General features: G+C 39.1%; 1 protein-coding gene across 1 annotated transcript in view; it reads right to left on the minus strand.

The window, feature by feature from the left end:
• The window catches only part of LOC309717712 (CUB and sushi domain-containing protein 3-like), a 245,739-nt gene that overhangs the window by 93,313 nt on the left and 125,295 nt on the right, over nucleotides 1-27,131 (minus strand). The window contains 7 exon segments of the mRNA XM_082552492.1: nucleotides 13,745-13,861; nucleotides 16,748-16,942; nucleotides 17,258-17,445; nucleotides 18,767-18,905; nucleotides 20,170-20,361; nucleotides 24,569-24,771; nucleotides 25,866-25,992. Coding sequence (XP_082408618.1) covers nucleotides 13,745-13,861; nucleotides 16,748-16,942; nucleotides 17,258-17,445; nucleotides 18,767-18,905; nucleotides 20,170-20,361; nucleotides 24,569-24,771; nucleotides 25,866-25,992 — 1,161 coding nt within the window.

Raw genomic sequence — 27,131 nt, forward strand, 5'->3', positions numbered from 1 at the left:
GTCAAATTAAAATAACACAATCAACAGAGGCAATTGCTAAAGGTAGAAAAGCCAGCATATGTTTTTCCTTCTGGCTATGAATTATGCAGAATTTTCCTGTCTTCTTCACTTTGTAGCAGTACCCATCTCCTCTGGCAGGTAGCCAACCACCATGAAACCACTATCCCCACTACAAAGCTAAGAAAGACACAAGGAGTAAAAGACACTTAGCAGGAAACAGAAACAAGGGAATAAGTAACCCCTAAAAGCCACTGGAGGCAACACTGCATCTTATGGCCTAATAGGCAAATGACAATACAGAAAACATGAAACGAACAGCAATGACATGTTTTTGTAGTCTAACATCTCATTGCTGTAGTAGTTTGTTGAACTTTTGTTTTAATAAGGGTACCCCGCTAGTTATTATTTGTTGCAAAATGTAAAGTGTCAAAAATGAAACGACAGCCAAACAAGCTTCATAAAGCAAAAAATCCCCCAAAAATGGAAACACATGGACACGCATGAAGTGGTGTTCTCACTCAAAGCAGCACAGGCAGACCTGTTTCCTTATCTGTTGAGTCGAGAAAATACCTATGGCTGAAAAAGAGTTTGAATAAGAGATTATTTTACCCTTAGGGACAGCTCACTGCTGCGGTATTAGCATACCAACACCCTGTTAGAGGCTGCACTCCTGTGCTCTGAGCACACACGCACACACACAAAATATAAGCACAATGTCGCTCATTTTTGCCTCTAATCCAAAGCCAGCCATGCATGACTCCAATCTGCTCCTTTGCTGTAATCATGTCCAGATATTAAGTCAATAAATCATCGGAAACTTGTTACCTAATTTGTGCAGGACTATGATGAATCTGTTGTCCTCTGGGCATCGTCATGGTAGTGTAATGCACTGCACTTGGACAATGGGAACAATTTTCATATCTGCATCTTCACCTTGAATTATCTCAACGCAAGTCACTTTAATCCTACACCTCTCAGGGTATTAGATCGTGATATTCGTATATTCCTGTATCTCAAAACCAGTAATGCCTGCCAGGCACTGATAAAGCATGAAATGTACAATTATACTTTGATCCTTCTCTTGAGTGATGGCAATCTAATTTTTTCCAATTTGAAAGCAGTCATTCTGGAAAATGTGACAAGAGGCTTCAATGGTTTTCTACCATCTCAAGTGCAGGCTGGCAGATATGAATTGAATCAGGGGAAACGTTTAAATTAACCATGCAATTTAAACAATCAAGAAAAGTCTTAGGTGGTCGTGCATTACATAATTTACATTAAATGTAATGGCAGAGGAGTCCACACTCAAAGATACACCTATCTAGAGTTGCATAAGACATTTCTACTTCAAAACAGAGAAAATTGGTTCAGGCATGGGCTCAAAACGGTGATAGTTTCCACGCACAGTTCTTGCAGATATTTGCCAGCACATTCACACTGTAAGGAAAAAAACCCTTGCCACCACATCTCAAAGGTGCTCTATTGGGCTGGGATCTAAAGAAAGTACACGAGGAAAGTGAAGTAAATTAAAATCACTGTCATGCTCCTGGAGCCATTTGGAGATGATGAGTGCTTTGTGACAAGGCTTGTTATCCTGCTGGAAGCATCCATTTGAAAAAGTGCAGACTGTCGATGAATGGGTGCACCTGGTCAGTAACAATGTCTAAGTATGTTATGATGTCTAAATGGTTCTCAGATGGCATTAAGGCAAGCAATGTGTGTCAAGAAAATATCTTCCCTAAGTTACACGTCAACAAACAACCCTTACTGTGTGCACATTGTAAGACAGGTCCATGATTTCATATAGTTTACTCCACTTGCCATTGGAATTGTAATTCCTTCACTTTATGGAATTATGCTCAGGGGTTAATGTGGGCCATAACAATCCAGAACAGCAATCCAACACCGTCAGTAAATAGAAATACATAGTAATAGATTAATGCATAATACTGCTGAATCCCTGTGATTTGTCCATCTTACATTGGTTACTCAACTTCAGCATCTAGCTAGTGCTACTGAAAGGAGCGAGCATAAATGGTGCTAATTTTGTTTAAGTGGCAGGTAGTTTCAAACACAACAGCTCCACAAACATCAGCAAAAACAAACTGTGTGTATGGCCAAATAGGTGCAGTTGCTGTTTTTCCCAGGGAGAGAAAAAATGTTTCACAGGACAAGAAAGGAATATAAGAGATATTTTCAAAGGTAACGAATGTTCAGTAAGAAATATTTGATAAAATGGAAACTATCCTAATTCATTTAATTTTTAATCAGATATTGGATCTATGATGTGCTGCAGAAGTTTCTTACATATTTTGCAATGTATAATAAGTTGGGGTATTTTTTTGGGTTATTCAAAGGTTGTATAAAGGGTGTAGTTTAGTACGGTATAGTGCATGCTAAAGTGGTTAGTTTGCAGCACTGTGGTGTAGTTTGCAGTAATTCACTATGGTGGACAGATACAGGGTAGCAACAGAGTAGCAATGATCAACTTAAATGAAAGGTTACGTTGCTGATTAGATTCACTCACCAAATACTACCTACTATGTAGTGGTTGGAAATCAGCTACACAGCTTATGAATAACCTACTTGTATCATGTTGAATTCAGCTGGCTGGACAGGTCAGTTGATTACAGCCTGCAGATGAAGTAAAATCTAATGGAGCTCAGAATACAAATAACTATGTGTTTTATTTTAAGTGATTATTCTCCCCATGGTGCTATACATAAACTCCCCCCACCTGTCAAATCCCTCTTGAACCGACTACGCTATTCAGTCTAGTTCATAAATCAATGGCATAAGGATCACATTAAAATTTCTCAGAGTGGGTCTTGCAGGAATACTCATATTTTGAGGCATCACATTGTAAAAGCATTTTTAAATAAAACTGCTGTTAAATGGAAGTGTTGCTCAGAAGGCCGTAAGCAGACGGATCTTTGTTGTTCACACTCAGTATGTCAACACTCGAAGAAATCCACCTAGTCTCACCTTTATTCGTGAGGGTTTAGAAAGAAGTGTGTAGCTATAGCTCTCTTCATCCTGACTTTTAAAAGGTTCACATCAAAATACAACGATCGCATTTAATGTTGTGGAGTGACTAATTAATCAAACATCAGTAGTACCCCATAGTCACCTGCAGCTTTTGCTCATTTTGAGTATTCTCTTTCTTAACCCTAACCTTCATCAGGTGAATGACTCGGCCACTCAGTGATATTTAAACTCACATTTTCTTAACCAGCACATTTACTATTGCTGTAGAATGATTGAATGACATTCACTGAGCTTTTAATATACTTGGATGGATGCCACAGAAAGCCCAAGCAATAATGAAATTGCCATATTCTTTAAAAGATGAGGAGGGTTGCTTGTCATGAGCCATTCGTAGCAGCCTATAGAACCTTTTTTCACAACTCTACCACTTTCTTATTGTGTTCCTGTGAGCGACAAACTTTCTTCTTTGAGTCTGATCAGGAGGTTGCAAAATGCATTGAATCCAACAGTTTGTCATTTTCTAGTTTCCCTATTTGCATCCATTATTCTTATAATATAACCAACATAATATTTTGGTGAATCAACTACCTCTGAGAAGACTGAAAATTATTTTAATTACAACCATAACAAAAGAATCTACTTTTCACTGCTGGGAGTGAGAAATGTGGTAAACGGCAAAAAATCAGAGAGATTTAGAGAGACTTTAGACTCAGTGAGGGGAGCAGAGCAGAATAAAGCCCAAAGGAAATAAAACACACACAAAAAAATTGTTTCAACATCTTCAACATAACCATGTCACACAGCACATAGAAGGCTTTCCAAGAAGAAAATAATATACCTAACCTAAGGGCAGGGTAACAGAACTCCAAATGCTGAAACTACTAATGCTGGAAAACAAGTTTTTCGGAAATGCAAAATGTGGCAGTATTATTATTTTTTCTTTTTTAGATTGTCTGAAGTAACAAGAGATCAGTCTAATAGTTTTCCTAATGACTGAATGCTACCACCCCTTCACACTGAACTTCAGCCGCACTTTTCATCTCCTGTCACAAACAAATGCAAATCCTGGGAGAGAAGAGAAGCAGTCATTGCAAGGTTCTATCAGTGAATGAAGAAACACTCAATGAACTATGATAAAAACAATGCACATGTGCATGACCGTGCTTTGCATTTCTCCAATCTAAAAACAATACAATTTCTCTTTTTAAGCATTTAATATGTTGCCTTATTTCACCAATTTCAATTCAACATATGGTTTAACATGATTTGCAAATCCTCACATTTGTTTTTTCTTTACACTTTACACAGCATCCCTGCTTATCTGGAAGTAGAGTTTAAGAACCACTCAAACTATAATTCACCATTACTATGTTCCCGTGCAAAGGTAATAGCAAGAAATGCTACATTTCATGCAGATTTAAAAAGAAATGTGCAAAATACAGAAGACACTTGCTGCAGATGTAACTGTTAAGGATTAACTACATACCCAAGTTGCGCCCATTCACCCAACCAAGCTGAATGCAAGTGTATGCTTTCAGACAGCATGATAAGCATCTACTGATATTATGAACTACTTCCACATTTGAAATTCTACTTACATAACAAATGCAATAAATTAGTAGGCTATTCCTACCAACATATTAAAAAAATATACTAAGCACCAATGGTTATTTTACACATGATGTACTGTATATAATGGAGCCTAAACATGATGCAGGCATCTGGTTTTTCAGAGACTCGGTCTCCGACTAATACACCATTAAAAACAGTAAAACGTGGTAAGAATTCCTCTTCTGATTCTGATGAAGACAATTCTTTTGTGTCATGTGACAGTCCTGCATAATTGACTTCTGATTTCTTTGCGTTTCAGTCCAGTTAGTCACACAACCAAATCTGAAAGCATCTTAATGTGAAAAGCTAAAAGAGAAGAGATTACTAGTTTAAATCTCCATCATGCTAAAACACAGAACCCATCATAAAATATTCAATATTAAGTGTGCATGCAGTACAGGCATTACAGCACTTCAATTTTATTCCATTTCACTCACTTGCAACCACATCACTTCTCAGTGGTGCAAAAAGAAAAAAACTACAGTATTTATCTGAAATGAAGTATAAGTCTGATAACAGGCTCTGGTTTCTGAGGTATCATGTTGAAGCTAATCAGTGAACCTTGACTACCTCTGCAGGGTCTCTATCTCCCTCTGTCCTTGCTTCAGTGTGAAAGGCCTTAAAGGGATTTTGTCTGACAGTGAGGCAGAAGAAACTCTAAAAACTACCTCAGTTTCACTTTTTGTGCATGTTTATCATCTTGCCGCATGTACAAACTCAGGCGAGACCCAGGGAAGACGCCCGCGTCATCTCCATATCTATTTTATTGAGATTCTGCTTCTACCTAACATGTATGTTTTATTTATTTTTCCCATTGGCCAATAATAACATGCCCACTTTCATAAGTACACAACTCCCAGCAATTGCTTCCCATAAGCTGATTAAACTTAGCTTCCAGCCAGCTTCTCATTGACTTAAAGTTTGTTAAAAAGGTGCATCTTTCAAGAACTTTTGCATCTCATGTTTTACAATATTTTACAAATAAAGTGTTACTGGATTCTGTCCATTTCAGGTCTGAGTCAAATTAAAAGCAAAAACATATTTTGAGGCCTCTTTAGATTCACCCCTTTTTTAAATTGTTATGTGTGTGCATCTAAATCACAATCTTTGAAATTTGAGAGGTCACATCCAGAGATGGGCAGTAACGCGTTACTGTAATCTGATTACTTTTTTAAAAGTAACGAGTAAAGTAAGGGATTACTATCGCAAAAACTTTAATTAGATTACCGTTACTTTCCCGTAGGAACGCTGCGTTACTGCGTTACTAAAACCGTGATTTTTTTTGCGAGAATGTCTCATGACAATAACGTAAGCGAGTGCGACATTCGTGACAACAGCTGTGTGCAGATCAACAATGGATAATATGTCAAGTATTAAGTATATGTCAATGCATAAAGTTAAAAGATTAAAATTGATAAAACAAGTTAAAAAAAAGAGACTTTTCCATTTGAGTACATTTTGTGATGGATTATGCAAAAAAAGTAGAATTGGGCTGAAAGATCTATCGCTTTATTACCTATTCAGGTTGTAAATCGTGTTTTTAAAAAGTAACTAAGTAACTAAGTAATTAATTACTTTTGAAAATAAGTAATCAGTAAAGTAACGGGATTACTTTTTGGGGGAAGTAATCAGTAATTAGTTACTGATTACTTTTTTCAAGTAACTTGACCAACACTGGTCACATCTAAAAATAACACTATTGTTGGTCAGAAGTTAAAACTATGGGAAACAATTCAGTTTGATTCAAATCAAGGTGCTTTCTATTGCAAAGTAAAGACCTACAATATTAGAGACATACAACAATCAGACGACTTCCTATGAGCAAGCACTTGGCGACAGTGGGAAGGAAAAAATCCCTTTAAAGAGGAAGAAACCTCTTAAACCCAGAACCAGGCTCAAGAAGAGGCAGCCATCTTCTGCGACCAGTTGGAGGTGAGGGGAAGAAGACAGGACAAAAGACAGAGTGTGAAAATAATTATTAATAATAACTACTGCTCAGTAGTAGAGTGGTGTATAAACACAAATGGTGAAAAGAGGTGAGCAAAGAAATGATCAGTGCATCATGGGAAGCTCTCAGCAGCCTAGCCCTATTGCAGTACAATTGAGGAAAGGTTAAGGGTCCCCTGGTCCAGCCCAGATCATAAGCTCTATCAAGTTTCAAGCGTAATCTTAAAAAGAGAGATGGTGTACGTTGTGTACAGAATCCATACTGGGAGCCGGTTATACAGAAGTGGGACCTGAAAGCTGAAGAACAGAAGTTGCAGCAGATGAGCCTGATTCTGCCGGAGGTTTCTTCCTGTTAAAAGGGAGTTTTTTCTTCCCACTGTCGCCAAAGTGCTTGCTCATAGGGAGTCATATGATTGTTGGGTTTTCTCTGTATGTATTATTGTAGTGTCTACCTTACAAATATAAAGCGTAACTGTTGTTGTGACTTGGCGCTATATAAATGAATTGAATTGAATTCAGGTAAAGAGGTAAACCCCTTGAGGACCATGCTCTTCTAAGAAACTGCTCATCACATCATCATAATTTAAATGGAACGAAACACAGCCACCTTTTTCCCCACACTCACTGGATTGGCCTTAAGGCAAAGTATGCAAAAAGCCCAAATAAGGCGCTAAAAATACTAACAGCACAAGCAGTCGTGAAAGGTAAGAAAAATGGAAGCATATGTTTGTCCTTCTGGAAATGAATTATGGAAGAGCTACCTGTCACCTTTGTTTTATGGTAGTGCGGGCCTTCTGAGATTCTGAGCTATGACAGCATACACAAGCCTCATTTACAGAAACCAAAGGGATTATATGACAGCATCGACACATATATTTTTAATGACCCATTATCACAGCAAAATTGCATCAGCTCTTTTGGCAGGGTGTACGTGGCTGTACCTTGGCACAATCTGTATGCAGCCCATTAGGCTTTTATCTTGGGTAAAAACTCTGTTCGGTGCATTGAAAACTGTAACTTTTGGTTACTCAAGAGAGAAAGAAAACTGTAAGTGGCCTGTGGCTTCTTTTTACTTCCTGCTTTAACTGCACTGATACTTTTTCTTGGCTTGGGTTTTTATTAGTGTTTGTACTTGCTGACTAGAACTGGTTTATACGGCATTCATTAATGGGGTTTTAAAGGGTAACACAAGCCAGTACAATGACAAAGAGAGCACCCAGAATCTCTGCAATCTTGAAGTCTTCGAAATCAGTCAGAGTCATCATTCAAGACTGTGTCTTACACACATCAAAAACCACATGCTCTATCATGAAAGATCTCCAACTCAAGGCAGAGCCAAAACAAATTCACAGTTTATATTAGGTTGAGGGAAGTGTATGGTGTAAGCTGATGGAGACAGACAAGGTAATGATTTTGTTGTGTTGGATGTAGCAAGTCATGTGCTGGGGTGGCTCGAGGCAGAATCTTACACTTCAGCAAACATCACTGATGAGTCAACAATCAGCCCCCGGGGTCTACGCTTTATGATCGCTCTCAGCAGTACTCTGTTCCTCTCGCCCTATTCTTCTCATTCTCTGTCTCGCTTATTATAACCCCCTCATTTATTATCTCTCGCCATCTAACTTTCTCTCAGACTTTGACATTCAACAAAGTTCGATGTGCCTCTCTCTCATAGTTAGACCTTTTACCTCTTGAAGTCGTCATCACGTCTGACACTGTGGTCAGCAGCACAGGAGCACCACAGGGAACTGTGCTGTCCCCTCTTCTCTTCACCCTGTACACCTCTGACTTCTGCTACAACTCTGAATTATGCCACATTCAGAAGTTTGCAGATGACACGGCCATCATGGGGTGTATCTGGGATGATCAGGAAGAGGAGTACAGAAGTCTGGTCAGGAACTTTGTCGCATGGAGTCACACAAACCACCTGCAACTCAACACCTCAAAGACTAAGGAACTGGTTGTGGACTTCGGGAGGTCCAGAGAAGGTCCACTGCCGGTTCAGATAGAGGGGGAGGAGGTGGAGGTGGTCAACAAGTACAAGTACCTCGGGCTGTGGGTGGACAATAAACTGGACTGGTCATGCAACACAGAGCACCTGTATAAAAAAGCCCAAAGCCGACTGTACTTCCTCAGGAGGCTGAGGTCTTTTAACATCTGCAGGAAGCTCCTGAGGATGTTTTACCAGTCGGTGGTTGCTGGAGTACTTTTCTATGCTGTGGTGTGCTGGGGGAGCAGCACAGCAAAGAGGGACTCATCCAGGCTGGAGAAACTGATCAGGAAGGCTAGCTCTGTGGTCGGCATGAAGCTGGACACTCTGGTGACAGTGGCAGAGAAAAGGACATTAAAGAAACTGATGGACATTATGAACAATGCTGGGCATCCTCTGCACACGGCCATAAACAATCAGAAGAGTCTGTTCAGTGACAGGTTGCTTCTCCCCAAGACAAGAACTAACAGACTTAAAAACTCCTTTGTCCCACACGCCATCAAACTGTTTAACTCCTCTCTGGAGGGGAGAGGGAGGGGAAACAGGAGGACAAAGGAGGGGGGAACAACTAAGCTGTAGTGCCTCTGCACCTCACTGTACAATACCTTGTGCAATACTTTTTGTAAATAGTCAACAGTGCAATAGACTCAATACTTGAAATGTGCAATTCACTTGTATTTTTATTTTTTATTCCTACAGTCTCTCTCTCTCTCATGCTGATTCTGTCCGTCTTGTTAGAGCCCAGATTTATTACAGTGATCTGCCAGAGCTCCTGTCTCGCCTACTAACACATACAATGGCAAACATCATGCATATGTTGTTGTTACCATTATATAGATACGTACACTGAAGCTATAAAGGGCCTCGGGCGGATAAACAGAGGTGAATTAATGTTGTCTCTACGAAATGAAATTCACCATTAACTCCACACGAGAGACCTTGGACCGAGAATGTACCTTGGGATAAAATGGACCATTTGAAAAGTTAACCACAGGTTAAAAAAAAAATGTATATAGATATATATGATATGCTTCATAATCTTGTTAAAATCTTGTTAAAATTAGGTCTAAGGCTGGACCTGGAGAACATAAGGTGAAACCACTGCATTGTGTTGCTCTAATAGTCAGGCTACAAATGGCTTTTGATGTCATTTTTAATGAGCTTGAAATTCACAGTTTATTTTCAATGTACTGATCTGAGAGTCATATCTCAAAACAAAAAAAAACCTGCAAAAGAAAAACACCCAGAAATGCCACAGAGGGTCCTAATTGGAAGAGTTTGAATCACCTCTGAAGCCATCAACATTTGGGAAGAGGGTTGTAATGAACAAGCAGATCCTTTAGGCTAAACAAAACAGACTGGGGAAAAAAAACAAAACACAAAAAACCCCACAACGAGACCAGAAGCACAGTTTGGAACTTTTTATCCCTTCCAAAAAACAAACAAATAACCATTTTTTCCCTCTGTGAACCCCCGCAAACAATGAGGTTATCCCACGTGTCTGTTTTAGGCAGGAAAATACAACATCCTGTCGGAAGTATAGGACAAAAAGTTAGCCGTCGAACTCGGCGTAAACAAGAGCAAATGCCTGTAGGCAGTGTATATCTTTATGTTTCCAAGCAGTGCCCAAGGCAAAGGTTGAGTGCCATGAATAATTCACGCCTTTACAAAAAGAAACAGAGTTATTGTTTGAAATATGACTACAAACATTATTTCTGACAGAATAATTAAATATTAAAGGGCAAGACAGATGCACATTGTACCTTAATGACATTTGAATGAGGCAAAGTAAAATAAGCCACGCACAAAATATGAGTGGTGAGATACCAAGAAAATGATGGCTCACCAGTGACTGCAAAGCCTCCTGCTTCTTGTTGACTATACACGCACCATGGTTTAAGCACTGGTGTCTACTGTCAGCTATTATTTTTATGATTATCAGTGTGGAGACAGTATGTACATATGAGCCTATACATGTGTACACGGGCTAAGAGTGGTGACGAGGTTTATAAATACGAACGGTCTACTTTCATACCAGCAAGTCCTTTGCAAGACAGCAATAATTTGCATGATAGAGACAGTGCTTCAGGGAGAATTGTTCAAGATTACATAGTGGTGCATAGTTATTATGGATAAATGTTTATGTGCATACATTATATCATATCAGATGTAAAACACGACAAACAAAATGCAGTCCAAACCTACAAACAGTAAGGATACATCAAGGAAGGTATGCACCGATCTATTCATTCAATGAGACAAAAGCACAACAGCTTGGGTAGAGTAGTTAATCTATACAAATTCTACTATGGTTACATAAAACTAAATATCTGCCAACATCCCATTCATGTATAAACAAGCTTTCGCAAGCTTTTGCACCGACCACCTGTGACAGAATCACACACCTTAAAACTGCGCTTTTAGGGAAACTAACAACAAAAAAGGAAACCCATCATCATCAGTAGTAATACTTTTTGCATTCATGCAGCAATCTGGATATCATTTTATATCAGGTTAAACAAAGTCTGAATTCTTCACTAAAAAAAAAAAAATAAGAGTGCTTCGGCTGCTATCTAATCACTCTTTTAGACAGTTTCCTTTGGCGCTTCAGGTCTAACTTCCAGGTGCCTAAGCAACAAGACAGTTGAAGGTGGGGAAAAAGAAATCAATAGCTGACTCGCTCTGTCACAAATGTAGCAAAGCTAAACTGAAAAAGTGATTTATCTTTTCTTTTTTGCTGAGAATGTACAGTGAAAACCTTTATTTTCTCACATGAAGAACATTTTCCCATCCTGTTTGCTGTACACTCATATCAAAAACAATCACATACTCAGTCCACCATTGCTCTTTAAATCAATATAAAATATAGGTTAACAATAAAATGAAACATGTGAGTGTCACTTATCTTTTTTCTTTCAACAGTACTTTCATTCTGAAAACCAACAGCTCATGGCTCATTGCAATCTTGGCTAGCATTGGCTATACACAAACACTGTACTGTCACTTAGTTAATCAAATATTCTATTAATAATCAGGAAAAAAATGAAATGGTCCAATTCATCTTAAATGCAGTGCTTCCAACTCCAAATCTGTTCAGATTTCTGAGGACTCTCACTAACATACTGTACTTATATATAGAATTTCAAACATTCACATACACTGCATGATATGGATATCTATATTTAGGTCTGTGTAAACCCTTGTGGCTACACTGTGACAGCAAAAGACATATATGCACATAACATTCCAGTTCTCCAACACAGGTGTAAATCCCTCTGGTCACCGGGTCGGAGTGAGGAGATGATTTTCCACTGACCTTTTCCTGCAGCTCCAGCCAGGTTCACACAATGTCTGAAAGGCTTATGGTATGCCATCGGTCATATGAGGGACACACTTAGACACACGTTTGACACTCTACCCTAGGCGCTTACAAATTTCAATTACCTGTATACTAGACACTGAAATGTGATTTCTGTTATCACACTGCCCAAAGGCTAGACTCAGTTGCCAAGCTACTACAGAGAGAAAACAGAATTTCTCTTCTTATTGTTTTATCTGGAGGGAAAAACACTAAAAATGCTGGACGCTTTATTCAGTAACATTAACCCCCCCCCCCCCCCAAAAAAAAGTTTATTTATGTGTTTTACTTAATTCATGTGCACTGGTTTCATATCAGCTCAGCGAAGTAAAATATGCATGTCTCAGCTTGTTTTCATGCACTGATGTTAGTTCCCAACTCTGTTTCAATGTGCATGTGTTTGTGTGTTTGCACTTGTTAGCCTTACTCGATTTACAGCTCATGGCACGTCCCAAAAGCACTCAGCCAAGAGGAGACACCTTCATTTTTTTAAATTCATTCATAATATTAAATCACAATGCAGTAAAAATTACAAAAATAATATCACGATTTGAGAATTCTACAGTTTGATGCTGGTGGCTTGGGGGATGTCATTTGATGTTCTGGCTTTAGATTCACAATTTACAAGGTACTAGCAAAACAAGAGCCATGTGCTGTCACGGGTGTATTATAGCTAGTGAAACATTTTCAGCCTGCTCTACCCAAGCTGCGAATCCCATTTCCTGCAGCCTCACCACAGCAGTCACTCCCTGGAACAAATGCATAAGCCCAGGTGGGAATGTTGCTTGGCGACTTCTACACTCCATTAAGCATTTGCTCCCAGTTTAAGCAAATGCTGCATTTTAATGCAGTGTTTATTTACAAAAGTTTTGTGGTTCCCTGGACTCCATGAGCAGCGGGAGATGGCAACAAAGGATGTAAACTGTCGGACCGGATCATCGCACAGGGGATTAATCTGTGTTTCTAAAGCACGGGGCTTTACAGAATAAAAACATCTGCCTACATTTCGGCTCTTCATTATGACTAACATGAAATATTGAGTAGAAATGCATCAAGGTCTTCTAGAGATCTTTGCTGAATTATGTATACACAGGAGTCCGTGGATAAACTGAGCACCAGAGAATTTGCTTGCGCCGTCTATTCCCCACAGCCCCTCGCTGCATGACCTTCCTCTCCATTACCTACACTACGGAGCATTTTTCACGTCAACACAATCAATTTTTGTTTGCCCTGATCCTGTTCTGCTTTTACGCCTCTTACTGGAACCAAAATCCTGCCATTCTTTACGCTACATTTCAGCTCATACACAAGAGCAGAGGGTAGCTGAAAGAGGTGCGGCACACACCCAACTCTGTAGTGGTATGGAACCAACATCTGTATGTATCGATTCAATCAGATTTCCTCCAACACATACTTCCAATTGGCTTCAATATTTATTGCTCAGCCATTTGCGTGATTGATTTTTATATATGGGGAAGTCTACACAAACCGAATCCTACCCAGCAGCAAACATTCGTGCCAGTGGCCGAAAGCATCAAAGTACCACTCTAAATTGAAAATGCATGCAGCGCAAATTAAGCTCCACAGGAAAAGGGTAATTCAAGTTTGAGCATTGTGTTTGGTGACCACATTTTACAGAAAGCTTCAGTTTCTTCACAGGCTATCTTCCATGCTCATGTTGGAGCAAAAATTCACAGAAAACAGATTATTATCTGTTAGCCTCTTCTTTTTTCTTCTTGGAAGAAAAATATTTCTGGCTGCCACCACATATCAGCTATAAGCAGCATTTGAGCAGGCAATAAGTAACAGCTTTTTTGCAGTTCCATGTAAATAATACTTAAAATGCTTACCAAAGTCCCCAGGGACAAAGATGTCATAGACACAGGTCTGCCCTATGGTGTAATTATGCGGGTAGTTTGGGGACAGCACAGTTCCCTCTGAACCTGTGAAGTGACCTCCGCAGGGAGCTGTGGAGACAGCAAGGCAAGCAGCAGGGAAGCTCAGTTAACAAATATGAGGCAACCAGCTAATAATACCTGGAGGAAAAAGGGATTAAAATAAAATTAGTGCATCTATTGAAGGGTAAGCAGCTAAAAATCACACGCACACAAAAAAACAACAACAAACTTTAAAAGTTGCAGACAAATATAAATTTGTCCAGCAAATAAAAAATAATTTGACATTTGAGAGACATTTTGGACACATCTTCAAAAAGAAGAGTGAGCCATAAACGCGGAAAAGAAAAGCCCTGAGATGTGCTTAGAAAGAGCCAACGGGGAGAAAACCTGCAAGGAAAAATACTTTTTGCCTTTAAAATACAGAAAAACACCATCAGTCTCGGGAACACAAAAGCACAGCATTCCCACATGCCTGTGACTTTAATCAGCCCATACGGCTCAGCACCCTGTTTTGAAAGATTCAGATTCAATGACTCAGCTAAAGTTGGTCTTTCATCAGACATCCAGCGATTTTTGAAGGTGCTTCGTTATGATGTATAATTCTAATTGATTGCATTTTCCTATCACTAACCTTTACAAAGCATATCCATTAATTTTAATATCTGCTAATACAGCGTGTGGCTAAAGCTAGACTAAGGTCGCTTAAATTTAATTGTCATTAAACATACATCTCTCAAAACTTTCCTGCTACTCTCAGCAGATATTTAGCCAGTGATATTCAGTAGGCTTGTTAATATTAGTTGCAGTCTGTCTTGCTGCTGCATCGCATCTCATAGTCTGATCTTAAGCTGTTGATAATGTACCTAATTAGCTAAGAGTCGCTCTAATGCATTTACCACAGACCTCACGGACCGAGCCATCAGGTGGGAGAGCCTCGACTGTAAACAAACACACAGTCATTTGTATTAGGGAAGCTGTCACCAGCTGCTCTGAACCCCCCTATGGCCCACACTGTGCACATGTCACTGCTGTTCCATCGAGCAGCACATGAGAAGTGAGCAGAGGTGCAGAAGAATGGATCAGCGATTTATCCGCATTTGGTTGCTGAAGTAGCAAGAGGCATGTAATCAAACACATGTGACACGGGCACGCGAGGCTCTAATTCAAGCTGATTTGTCAGACAGAATGGGAGACATGGTGCTGTGGTGGGGGAGGAATCTGAGAATGCTACTAGTGGGAAGGAAAGCAAACTGCGCTGTCAATCTCGAGTAGGAAAGAGCGGCACCAAGGAAAGCAAGGGATTCTCAAGATATGCTTTAACGGTTTCTGTCTGACAGCCGAGTGCAGTGCTGCACAGAGAAGAGGGCAGGCTGCAAAACCACTCATTTTATGTTTTGTAAAAGGCTGATAGTTACGAAAGAAAGCTAAATGCTTCAGAGAAAAAGGCGAGTTATTACCTCATATGATTACATAAATGGTGATTTAAGAACTCAGTGCATGAAAAAATGATTTTTAAGAATGCTTGGATTGTCTTCAAAGTACGCACACAGCAAAATCTTCATATGATTACTGCATTTAGCAGTAAATCGTGTTATATTGTTACAACACTCCATCAATACAAACAGGATCGCAGTTTGAAGGAACGGCCTTCAAATATTACGTTTTTGAATCATTTTTCAATCATTAGATTTAGAATTTGAATCATATTGACCCTTTCCTTTATTCTACTTTTCTTACATACACAAGGGAGAAAATGGAGCAAATTGTAGCATAATAAAACAAATCTACTATACTGAAAGTACAAGAATAATCTGTAAAGTATGATACCACTAGCCAAGAAGCCCACAGGATGCCCTTAAGTTTGGGTAAGAATCACAGTTATACTCTATACTAAATATAAGTTTCTGACCTGAGTGACCTTGACTAAAAGTCCTGCTGTCTGTAGTACAATTTAACAACTGAAAACACAGTGAGCCATTATAGACTTGTTTAACGTAAACAGAGTGTACAGCTTGCTAAATAACATAAAGGAACAGTAGCTGGCCATATGTTGAGGCAGCTGAAGCCATTACATTTAGCCTTGAGACGGTTCAGTCATCAGTTCAGATGCATTTTCAAAGTGAAAACACTTAACGGAGAGCTGTTGATGGACTCTTTAGTAAAACACATAACCCCAGGGCTGTTTAGTGAAGTTACAGAGGTGTCAACTGTAAAAGCAATGAATAGCTCCCTGGCGTGAGGCTGGGTGCTCCCGTTCAGTATGTTCAGTGCAGTAAATGAGCGCTGAATTCTAATTTAACCTTGATAGATTTAAGACTATGACAAATATTAAAACGATTACCGCGAAGAGAAGAAATTGGATATCTCACTCCTTGCATCTTTTTGCATTTCTTATCACACTGTAGAGTTACCTTAAATTCAAATCAGTAGTGGCAAATGGTTTGTCATGAATATTGCTATTCACCATGAAATGCTGAACCTACAGAATGCCAACAACAATAAAACGACGCATTTGCAAACGAACGTTATGTTCACTAGTTTATTACATGTGCTAGTTTATTACATCAAATTATAGCTGAATGCAATTTGCCATTTGGGAGTGTCGTTTAAATCCAGAAGACACAAATACCATGCAGGGCAGAGTACTGTGTGGATCTGGAATTGGACACTATGCTTTGACTCACTCATGATATGCTGTAGTTTGCCCTCCATAATCCCAGTTCATGAGTGCTGCACTACAGCTGAACCCATTATATTTTTGTCTTTATTGAGTGACCAGAATGTGCTATGTTCTACATGTGCATCAAACAGACAGCAGCGTGCGCCACATTTCAGCTCTTTTTTTTAAACACAGCGCTCTCCTGGTATCACACTGTATCAAATATTGACCAAACAGCTGGAGTGCAGTTTTCTGCTTCTAAGGCCTTCTGTTATTGCCGAGGTGTTGCCTCTTACCTTGACAACTTGGTTTAGCTCTGTCCCACTCGGGTCTCTTGCTGTTGCCCATGACACACGTCAGTGTCGAGTAACCCTGCAGCAGGTAGCCAGCCTCGCAATGAAATGTCACCATAGATCCCAGCTTGTAGTCAGTACCCATTCTAGTGCCATTCATCACATTCCCAGGATCAAAACACGCCTCCCGCAGTTTAGCTGCCAATCAAAAAAAACAAAGCTTTTACAACAGTGACAACTACCTAAAATGAGAGGGATTTGTTAAATGCATTAAGCGTTACACAGATTGCAAGTTTCTGTTTAAATTAACAGCACTGTGGTATTAAAAACATTAATTAAGATTGTAAATTTGTGGCAATAGAGGAGGCTGGGTCTTAGGCTAATCTCCAAGTAGCTGTGTGTAGTGTTGTGTTCAAAAGACAAGATGTGTATCAAAGGAAATCCCCTGCTGAACTACATAAACATATTCAGTGGAAATGCTTAAAGAAGCGCATGCTCAAGCCTTTAGAGTACCTTTGTATTCCAAATGAAAGCCAGTGTAGCTCACAGAGCCGTCGCTACGAAATGCCAAGTACATGAAGTTGGAAGTGCTCTCAATCTTCTCAGGAAGTTTACTGTCTTGGAAGCTGCCAATCAGATGGGCGCTGCTGTCTGGCCCATCGTAGATGTACAAGAAATCATAGTTTGGCTCAATACTGAAGCTGTGACAAGCAAAAGAAAGAAACAAATGAAAGATAAAAACAGTTATTATTTTGCCAAGCCTTAACCACCAGATTGTACAGATTGAGAGATTTAGAATGCAATTGGGTCTCAAAATGAAAGTGTGCACTGCAATGCTAGAAGTGAGTCATGCCAAGCGATTTGTTTTGCATCTCCAGACAAAGAGATAAAAAAAGATATCTCCCCCAAGAGGTGAGAAGAGATTAAATTGTTGTGACACTGCGGTGGCACAAAATCTTCCCAGACGGCGACGGCAATGCAGTGTGAAAAGATCGTTTCATATTGTAGCGCTGTATATCAAATCACATGCTGCAGTCAGAGAGAGAGGGGAGCATTTGTTTTCAAAATAATGAGCGCGGTTTATGACGAAAATGTAAATAGCTTGGAGATAATTGCATTTGAGTTGGATCAAGGCAACTCCAATTTAAAATCATAACCCCATCCTTTCATTTGGCAATTCCCAAGAGTCAGAGAGAGAGACAACGGCATTGTGCTAACTCTATTAGACGTTTGTTTTGAAAGACAAAGCTGAAGAAGAAACATGGCGAGTTCTCCGCCTTCACCGCGAAGTGTGCGGAAGTACAGAAACAGCAGTGTACCTTTTGTTCCTTTCCAGGCTTTCGCAAAAAGTACTCGACAGTCAAAAGAAGACTGCCCAAGAAAACTGGCCTCGGGCGCATCTGTGGCTTTGCTTTGCAGATATTGGTGCTGCATGCTTAGATTGCAATTAATAATGCAAAGCACACAGTCGGACTATCTTTCAGCATATTTAACGAGATGCACTCCTATCACAATTCTGCGATATAGTATTCACCCACAAACCATGTTTCCCCACATTTCAGCAAAGCAGGCTGAAATACTACTCCTTCTAAGTGTCTGTAAAGGCACCGCTACTTTCTCCCTATCTCCCAACACACCTTGGCTCAAACTTAGGTCTTCTGCTTAACACACATGGTCAACTGTGCTTAATGCTGTGATGCTATAGCAGGTTCCACTGCAGAAAACAAGCAATTCCATTGCACAGCCCGATCCACTGCACATCCACTGAGAACTGAGTCCATTCTGTTTCAGACAGGTTACAAAAAAATACCACAGGTTTAGGGAAAGATTCAGCTTGTAAGCTATTGGCCCATGTTTTTAAGGGACAACACTATTTTTGTTTATCTATTGGCCTTCTCACATCCTGCAAATTCGTCAAGTCCTCACATTTCTTTTGACTAAATACTTAATATAAGTGAAAAGTCCACACGTGTGAATAATACATCAACCCATGTGGTTTAGGTTCTGGTGTTGTCGTATTACCTGATGAAAGCCAGGGAGATGACATAGTCAGAGTGAACTGCGATAAGCCAGTCACAGTCTTTGCTGTGTGGGTAGGGATGGGGGTAGTTGGGAGAAAGGATGAATCCTGAAGACCCTGTCACATTCCCACCACAAGGAGCTTGAGAGATAAAAAGGAGGAAGAGATGAATGAGAAAAAAAGCTGTGAACACATAAGTAGTCTTTAAATGTGCTGCAAATGCCTTTAGCTAAATTCAGCTTGATACATGTGAGGCATGTACACTTATGGGTCGTTAAATTTAACTGGCTATTTCTATAACCTTTGTAAATCTCCATCAGCCGGTGGTGCAGTAACAACAATTAGGGCATTAGAAAGGCCACTGTTTTCCCCCTTTGCATTATAACACCGTGATACGCCTGACAATTGAGCTGATTCATTTCAATACGGTGTGCTTTTACAACACAATGCAATGCAGCATCTATGAAGTGTGTATTTTTCAGATATAAATGACTGAAAAAACAGTATGTATCCCTTACAAGACTTTATTCCATATGCTATCATGTTAATTATTTAATCCGCCTTCATTGCTCCTTAATCTCTCTGGGACTATGTGAACGCGTCAAGTATCAATGTAGCAAATCAATCTGAAAGTCAACAGACTCAGTAGCATGGCTATGTTTGTGACTATTTCAATGTCATTTTTACTGCCTCGGGCACTCCCCCACTCCCCATAATTCTTTGCGCGTCTGTCAACTGTTGATTTTGATGAATAAACTAACAACTGTCACAGCACAATGAAGCAGTGTTTGTAACACGACGGTGACTGTGCTGTTTTTATTAGGCATGGTGACACTTTATTAGCACATGAACAGCTGACATTTACATCAAGTTTTCAGTAACACAGAGATGCTTCTGGTGTCAGTGGATTATGCCAAGTTGTGTGATTTTGTAATTGCGCTCCAAGACTTGCAAATGCCTAGGTCTTTCATGACGAGAAAAAGAGTCTGTTAGACCAGTTGGCAGCAACTCAAGAACATTTAGGTTTCTTTGGACCTACTTAGTGTAATTATTTCTAATTGCATTGTTAGGTAATTAGCCGTTAAGCTCCAATAAGACACTGTTTTGGGAGACCATAGACTACTCAGTCTTTTAACCAACAACAGAAGTGGATTTGTCCACATAAGAGCTGGCAACAGCTCAAACATATCTGAAGAGTGTTGTTTATTCTACACACACTTTTAAGACATGAGTGAGAGAGAGTTATAGTCTCATCTGCAGTCAGTTAATAGACAAACTCTTTGCTCTACCTCTTCCTCTCCACATCTCTTCTTCCCTCTGATCCTCTACACTTCCCTGCGCAACTTCTTTCTTCAATCTCCTCCACACTACCTCCCTTCTCTCTTTAAATCTTTCTCTCTCTCACCAATGCAGCTTGGAGGGCTGGGTTGCCAGTAGTATCTATTTTCCACTTGGATGCAGGTGATTCTGCTCTCTCCCTGCAATTCATATCCCGGATCACAGGAGAAGGTCACAGAGTCACCCGGCTCCCGCCCTTCTCCGTTGCGACTGCCATTCATGGGAATACCTGGATCTCTGCAGGCTGTTGCAAGCGAACCTGAAGGGCAAACACATACGTGTGATTCACAGACACACACCAAAAGCAGCTGGGGTCCGACATAAAATGCACAGGAAAGAATGCACAAGCGTTTCCATGTAGGGTTATGTTTAAACTGCAGCTCAAACAGAGTTACAGCACAGAGCCCATCACAGCTCATATCAGTCAAAATCCTGCCATGTTTTCCTAATCTGTTTCTCTAAAACACAGCTATGCAGCAGCCAAAGGCTTTGATAATGTTCTGGTAAATTCTGCTGGATTTCACAAATATTCAGCATAACAGACTCTCAAGATAGACTCAAGACTAGTTTAGTTTATTGAACTTCTGTGTTGTTGTTGTTGTTATTGCTGTTTTTCCTAAATCAAACATATCCAACGGCTCATCAAATTAAATATGTAAAACACAGAAATTTGATCTAAAAGGGCAATGTCTATTATATAGCATTCAATGTGATTAATATTTCATAATGTCACATACAGTAAAGTGAAACAAAGCTTTTATGAGTCCTCTGAAAATTAAGTACACCCTATATTCAATAGCTTGTAGAAACAGCTTTAGGAGAAATTACTTGAAGAAATCATTTTCTTCAATCATTCTCATGACTGACTCACTGACTGCAAAGCGCCCAGGTCCCATGGCTGCAAAACAAGCCCAAATCATCATCATCCTTCCACCTCCGTGCTTTAGTTGTCATGATCCACGATGATGTGTGAAGTGTTTGTTTATACGTGTGCCTCCTCCCATTAGAGTGTGAAGCTCTCTCTCCAAAGTGTGTGTACGTATTTATGTGTTTGCCCCTGACTGCTGGTTTGAAAAATTGCAAAATTAACCCAGTAACTTGCAGGTTTTGTTCCCCGAAACCCCATTCATGTCCTCATTTATAAAGTTGCTATTAGAGCGTGTAATAGAGATAATTTATTTGCATTGAACACCAAAATCCTGGTGTATTGTTATTTCACTATTTTATTTTATTTTTAATCTAATCATTCAGTTGTCAAAACAGCTATACGGATAGAAACAACAATTAGGTCGAATTGTTATTAGCTGAGAATAAAATCTATAGTCTCCATCTTTCTAACACTGTGACTCTGTGGACAGTAATGCAGTTGTCAAGCTGTCAGCCAGCTTCCCCACACTGAAAACATTTAGTGCACCTCACTGCAGTAATCACTGTTTACATCAAACCTGTCTGTGTAAAGGTTTGGACATATACAACACTGATCAATAATCAATCATTTGTCATGTTGTAATCAGTCAAATTAATGGAAAAATGTCTGTCATAGATGGGCACATAATAATCAGACAATAATAATCAATAATAATCAGACCCAAACAATATAACCCCCCTAATAAAATTATGAATTATCTTGCATAAATAGGGTGTTGATTTTCTTTACCCATTTCCGGTATTACCAGCAAAGTAGTTGCATGTTATCATCTGGGAATTTACCCAGATTTATTTATTTATTTAGACAAAGATCTTGACTCCCCCAAAGTTTAGCATAAAGTTACGCAGATATAGATGGGATCCAGGAGATGATGTGAATAAGTGAATGAAGCTGGTTCTGAAATTACTTTAGGCTTCTAAAACTCAACTAAATATATTTTAAAATGAGTTTTTAAAGCAGCTGCAGAGAGCTGATTGTGTTTTGAAAATTTCATGTTAAAATTTCTTCACAAATTGAAATTCATTCATTAGATGATATCAAGCAACATTTTTGAAAGGTTCAGCATCTGAAATTCAGACTATGACATATATTTTCAGCTACAAAAAACCTAAATCAGTCTCAGTGGGTTGACCCAGAACCCGTTTCGCCTGAAGCTGTCATAGGCTCCGTAATGGATCAGTAAACATGTCCACTTGCACAGCAGGATGGTATTTACAACGGTTCATCCACTAAAAACAATTCTGAAATAATTAAAACCTGTAAAAGCTTCAATTTCAATTTCTTATCTTTACAGTAAATCCATTAAACACTCAGCAAGCTGTCTTGTATTTTTTGAGTTGATATAAAATTATTATTCACAGAAACTGAGTAAAATGTTTGCTGGTTAAACTGGGAAACATTACAGAAGAGTTTGCTGCAAATGTCATCACACATTTTTATCCACTAATAAAAAAAAAACTTTAATTAAAAATTGAGGTTATTGCATCCCATCAGTACATTAAATTTATACTAAATAATTACTGAAAAAATTAAAGTGTCATAAAACTGCAGCAAATTTTTTTTTTATTGAACTAAAAAAAACTGACTCCAGAGCAGATCCTCCCAGGCTCTGTTGCTATCTGAGTAACCAATATCACAGGTCCATCAGAGAACTATCTGATATGTTTCTTCAGACTTTTAGCGTCACTTTCTGTCAGCAACATTTTATCAGGTTACAGTTTCCAGCTTCATCTAATGAAAATTCAAGGATGGTAAATGATGACAAATGATGACAAAATATGAATCTTAAAAAAAAGATGACAGAGTGGTTCAAGGTGATTTTCTTTCCTCTTGTTTTTTTTAAGATAAATATCATGTTCAGCACTGACATGCTTCATATTCCTTAGTCCACTGAAATGAAATTGATTCTCTGTGCTTTATTTACCCGTTGCCATGGTGAATTTTGGTATCAGAGCTCCACTGATGATGGCCTTCGTTCTTTACTCACGCACAAGCTTAACTTAAGGTGAATAAACACAGAGTTGATTAAACTAAATCTGATTAGCTCTTCTGGAACCAAAATCTCAGAGTTGCTGATCACAGTTACTCTGCTCAGAGTTTGTTTTTAAACGCAGAGTTCGATGAACCTGCTTCCTGGAATAGAGCCCTGGGTTGTTAGCTAAAAGCCTTGAAGAAACAGTCTTTGTAAACAGTAAATTGTAAATAATTATACACATATGCACACAGTGAGCAGTTCAGTAGGAGTGAGAATCTCTTTCTGTTGAAATCCTTTTTCTTTTGTTTATTGCTTAGGAGTACAGGTTAAAGAATTGTCTACTGTTTGCCTTTTATTTTGTTTTAGGGAACATTACGAACAATAAGAAACTTCTGTTAGTCATTTTGGCATTGCTTACCTCTGAAGTGAATAAACTGCTGCTCAACATCTTGAATTGTTATGTGCTGCAGGCTTTTTCTTGGGAGTGGTAGAGTCTCATGTTAGCTGCATGTTGGATGTCTAATTTACCCCTAGGATGGGGACCTAACGAGCTTCAACCAAATGTGTTGCTGTGCATTATAGACAAGCATCTCTACTTTTAGTCTCATCTGTCCAGCTGTGCTGCCATGTTGCAGGATGCTTTCTGCTTGAAATAAGCCACGCTTGTTCAATGTTTCTCTAATTGTACTATGATGAACATGCCAACTGATGCCTGTGTAGTCTGAGACATAGCAAATTAAATCAAAATCCAATATAAAAAAATCTTCCACGGTATTTTTATGGGTTAGATTTTGTTCTTCATCTTAGTGCCTGGTGGAAACTCTCACTACCACATTAATTTGATAGTGGGAGTGATTTCTTGCTTACATTTTTATTTAAGGTAGTATATTCTTAATGAAATCCTACATGACTATTGTTCCCATCATCCCTTCCCTATTACTCGCATTCAGTTCTGAAAACCACCAGCCTCAGGCAAGCAGCGTATTTAAGTACAGCATGTCTGCAGAATCAGTTCCATTTTGCAGCGCAGTGCAGTGAATCCCATATAATTGATTTTTGTATTAGGCTGCCTGTATGCTAAAGAAAACAAAAACATTACAAGCTCATCATATTTGGCATGCATGTTGTTTCATTTTCAGTTTGCTTCCAGATGCTTAGTTTTGAAAGTAGTCATCAGCAAAGCAAATGCATTATGTCACAGCAGCAAATATTGCATAGTAGACAGTCAGCAGTGAAGTGTAACATATCAGAGACTTTCACTGCTCATCAAGACATTATTACAAATTATTCTGAGAGATCCATAAGACACAAATGGAAAAGAACAATATTTGGGAATCTATTAGAAGTCAACAGAGAAAGAGGCTTCAGCATACTCCTTTCATGCACTGAATTTGTGTGATGATCCTTATACAGATCTGCTCAGCAAGACATTAGGCAGCGGTAAACAACATACTTGTACATTGAATTAATCACACTATTCTCAACTCTTTGCAGAAACTGTTATTGAGATCAAGGGAAAAAAAATACTACCACATAGCTATGTAGCTCGCAAGATACACTCACTTGAGAAGTCAATGGCAAAGCCAGACTTGGTGATGTAAAAATCAGTCTCAAACTGAATGGTGACGATGTTGAGAGTCGAGTGGATTCCTTCAGGCAGCAGTGAGCCACTAACTTCCTTCAGAGACATTTCATTCTCAGGAGGCCCATCCCAAACCTTCAGGATGTCATGGGATGCCTCTGTGTCGAATGCAAGAAACTGGAGGCTGAAAGAGGTGAACACAAAAGATTGTTGGCATAGTTTGGTTTTAGTTCACCGCAAGTCTCTATCGCTGACCATATGCAAACTCTCTATTAGCTTACATATGGTTAGAATGAGTTAACATTAAATCAATTCTTGTATTCTCTTTTTGTACTGACGTAAATGAAGTTTGCATTCATCGTACACTGCAAATACAATGAAAACCCCTCAAGCTGGGGCACCAAATAGGTGTTGAACTTAGCAAGATTCAATTAATTCTAGAAACAATGTCCCTTTGCTTTTGGGCATTTTAGCTGAGATTTGCTATCATCAATCAACTTCTTCTAAAGTCAGAATTACACTATGAGACCACAGACTTATCTGCAATCTCATCAAGAGATGGCCCGAAGCAGCTCATCTCACAGAGAATGTGTGCTTGACTTTATGAAATCATATCATGTTTACTTCGACCTCTGAGCCCAAATCGGTTTTATTTCACAGTAATAGTGGGAGCTCTCAGCCAAAACAAAGGAAGAAAAAAAAAAGCTTCCATGTCCCAGTAATATTCCTCTGGGTGCTGTCACAGTGTCTACAAAGTCCCTCACACAATCATTCTTAATGGAGCTGCTGCAGGCCGTTTTTCTTGATGACATCTAACTTGAGAGGCGAATTCTTCATGTTCAAAATCTTAACTGCACATTACAACATCTCATGCAAACATTTTACGGATGTTTTCATCTTTAAGTCCTTTGAAGTCAGGGCAAGTTATCTGACCTCCATTAATTTATGATGCATTTAAATCATCTCCCCGCAGTTTAGTTCTAGGCAATTTCCTTGTATATATTTAAACTGCTGTTAAAATCCTTCTAACGTTAACACACATATAGTCCACTGGATGCTCTGCTTAGTTCATTTTAAATCATTTATTTTCTCTTTCACCATCCATTTCATGAATAATTTGCATTTTTAGACAAATTCCTGCACATCTTAATTAACAACAACTCGAAAATTATTAATACAAACGTTATTAATCATGTAGCACAATATAAAGAAAATAAACAAAATTACATTTATCCTAAATATGCAGTACATGCATGCATATGTAGACATCGGAGTTACCTGACGATGTTGCCAGAATTGACCTCAATTGTCCAGGTACATCTCAGGTTGTTGTCATAGGGGAAGGGATAGCCAGGAGAAAGGATACGCCCAGTAGACTCACCCTTAAAACTGCCACCACACTCCGCTGCATGCGCGCACACACAAACACACACAAACACACATAGAAATATTGAAGCACAAATACAAAACTTGCACAATACAAAATCAAGATTCTTCCACAGACAAAAAAATGTGCATAAGTTAAACACACACAAACACACACACCAACTAACAACTAGATGCCAGCTCACTGCAGCTCTGAGGGTACAATGTGCAAAAATTTAAGCTTAGCCACAGCGAACAATCCTAACAGGTAATGAGACTGCGGCTTCCTGTCTAAGCAGAGAAACTCAGAGATACAAAACATGTTTGCTTCCTAATGAATCATTAATTTGGTTAAAAAGACTATAGAGGCCAGGCTACACTGTAGGAATGACACTGCTACAAACGTTAATAACTGAACGGATATCTTATCATCCAATCTACTTTGTCTCTTCCTTGGTTATTGTCTTGCTATCTATATTACATAATAAACGCCACTTAATTAATAGGAAAATTGCATTAGATCACTACATTGGTGGGCTATAATCAGTATCATTATGCCGGGCAGATGTAAAAGACCTTGATGGCAACGAGGATGTGGCTCTGGGGAAATGAATGGAAATGCCATTTCACCACAGCTCACTATTAATATTGATCTCTCAGTGACACAGCACTGTTATCCAGTTAATCAGTACATCTATTTATTTACTCATTGCGGTTGTATTAGACATATCACAATGGTATAAAGAAGAAATGCTCCAGCAGTGGAAAGCATTGGCATTAAAAGTGCAATTCTGCACACGTCCGGAATTTGTAAATCATCTTTTACCCTAATCCATCACTGCTAGACATCAAGGAACAGACACTGCTTCACAACACCTTCCAGACTTGAGCAGCGTGCAGGTAATAGCTTTATCATTTCTCTATCTTTCCGTCTCAGCATGTTCTGAATATGAAAGTACAGCCAGGACTGTGTTTTATGTCCAAGTCTCAATATGACAAAAAAAGATACGATAATTATTCCTTTACTTGTAGAAAAACGCAGATTAATTGCTGGGGGATTAAAACATTCGAATCAAACATTCGACGAAAGGGGTACGGCAACACAGCGAAAGCTCAATAGCAATCCTATACACTATAACACTATAGTGTTCGTAATCATTCCATACAGCCAGTTCTGCA

This window comes from Aulonocara stuartgranti (genome assembly GCF_965226115.1).
Source record: "Aulonocara stuartgranti genome assembly, chromosome: 11".
Taxonomy (NCBI): domain Eukaryota; kingdom Metazoa; phylum Chordata; class Actinopteri; order Cichliformes; family Cichlidae; genus Aulonocara; species Aulonocara stuartgranti.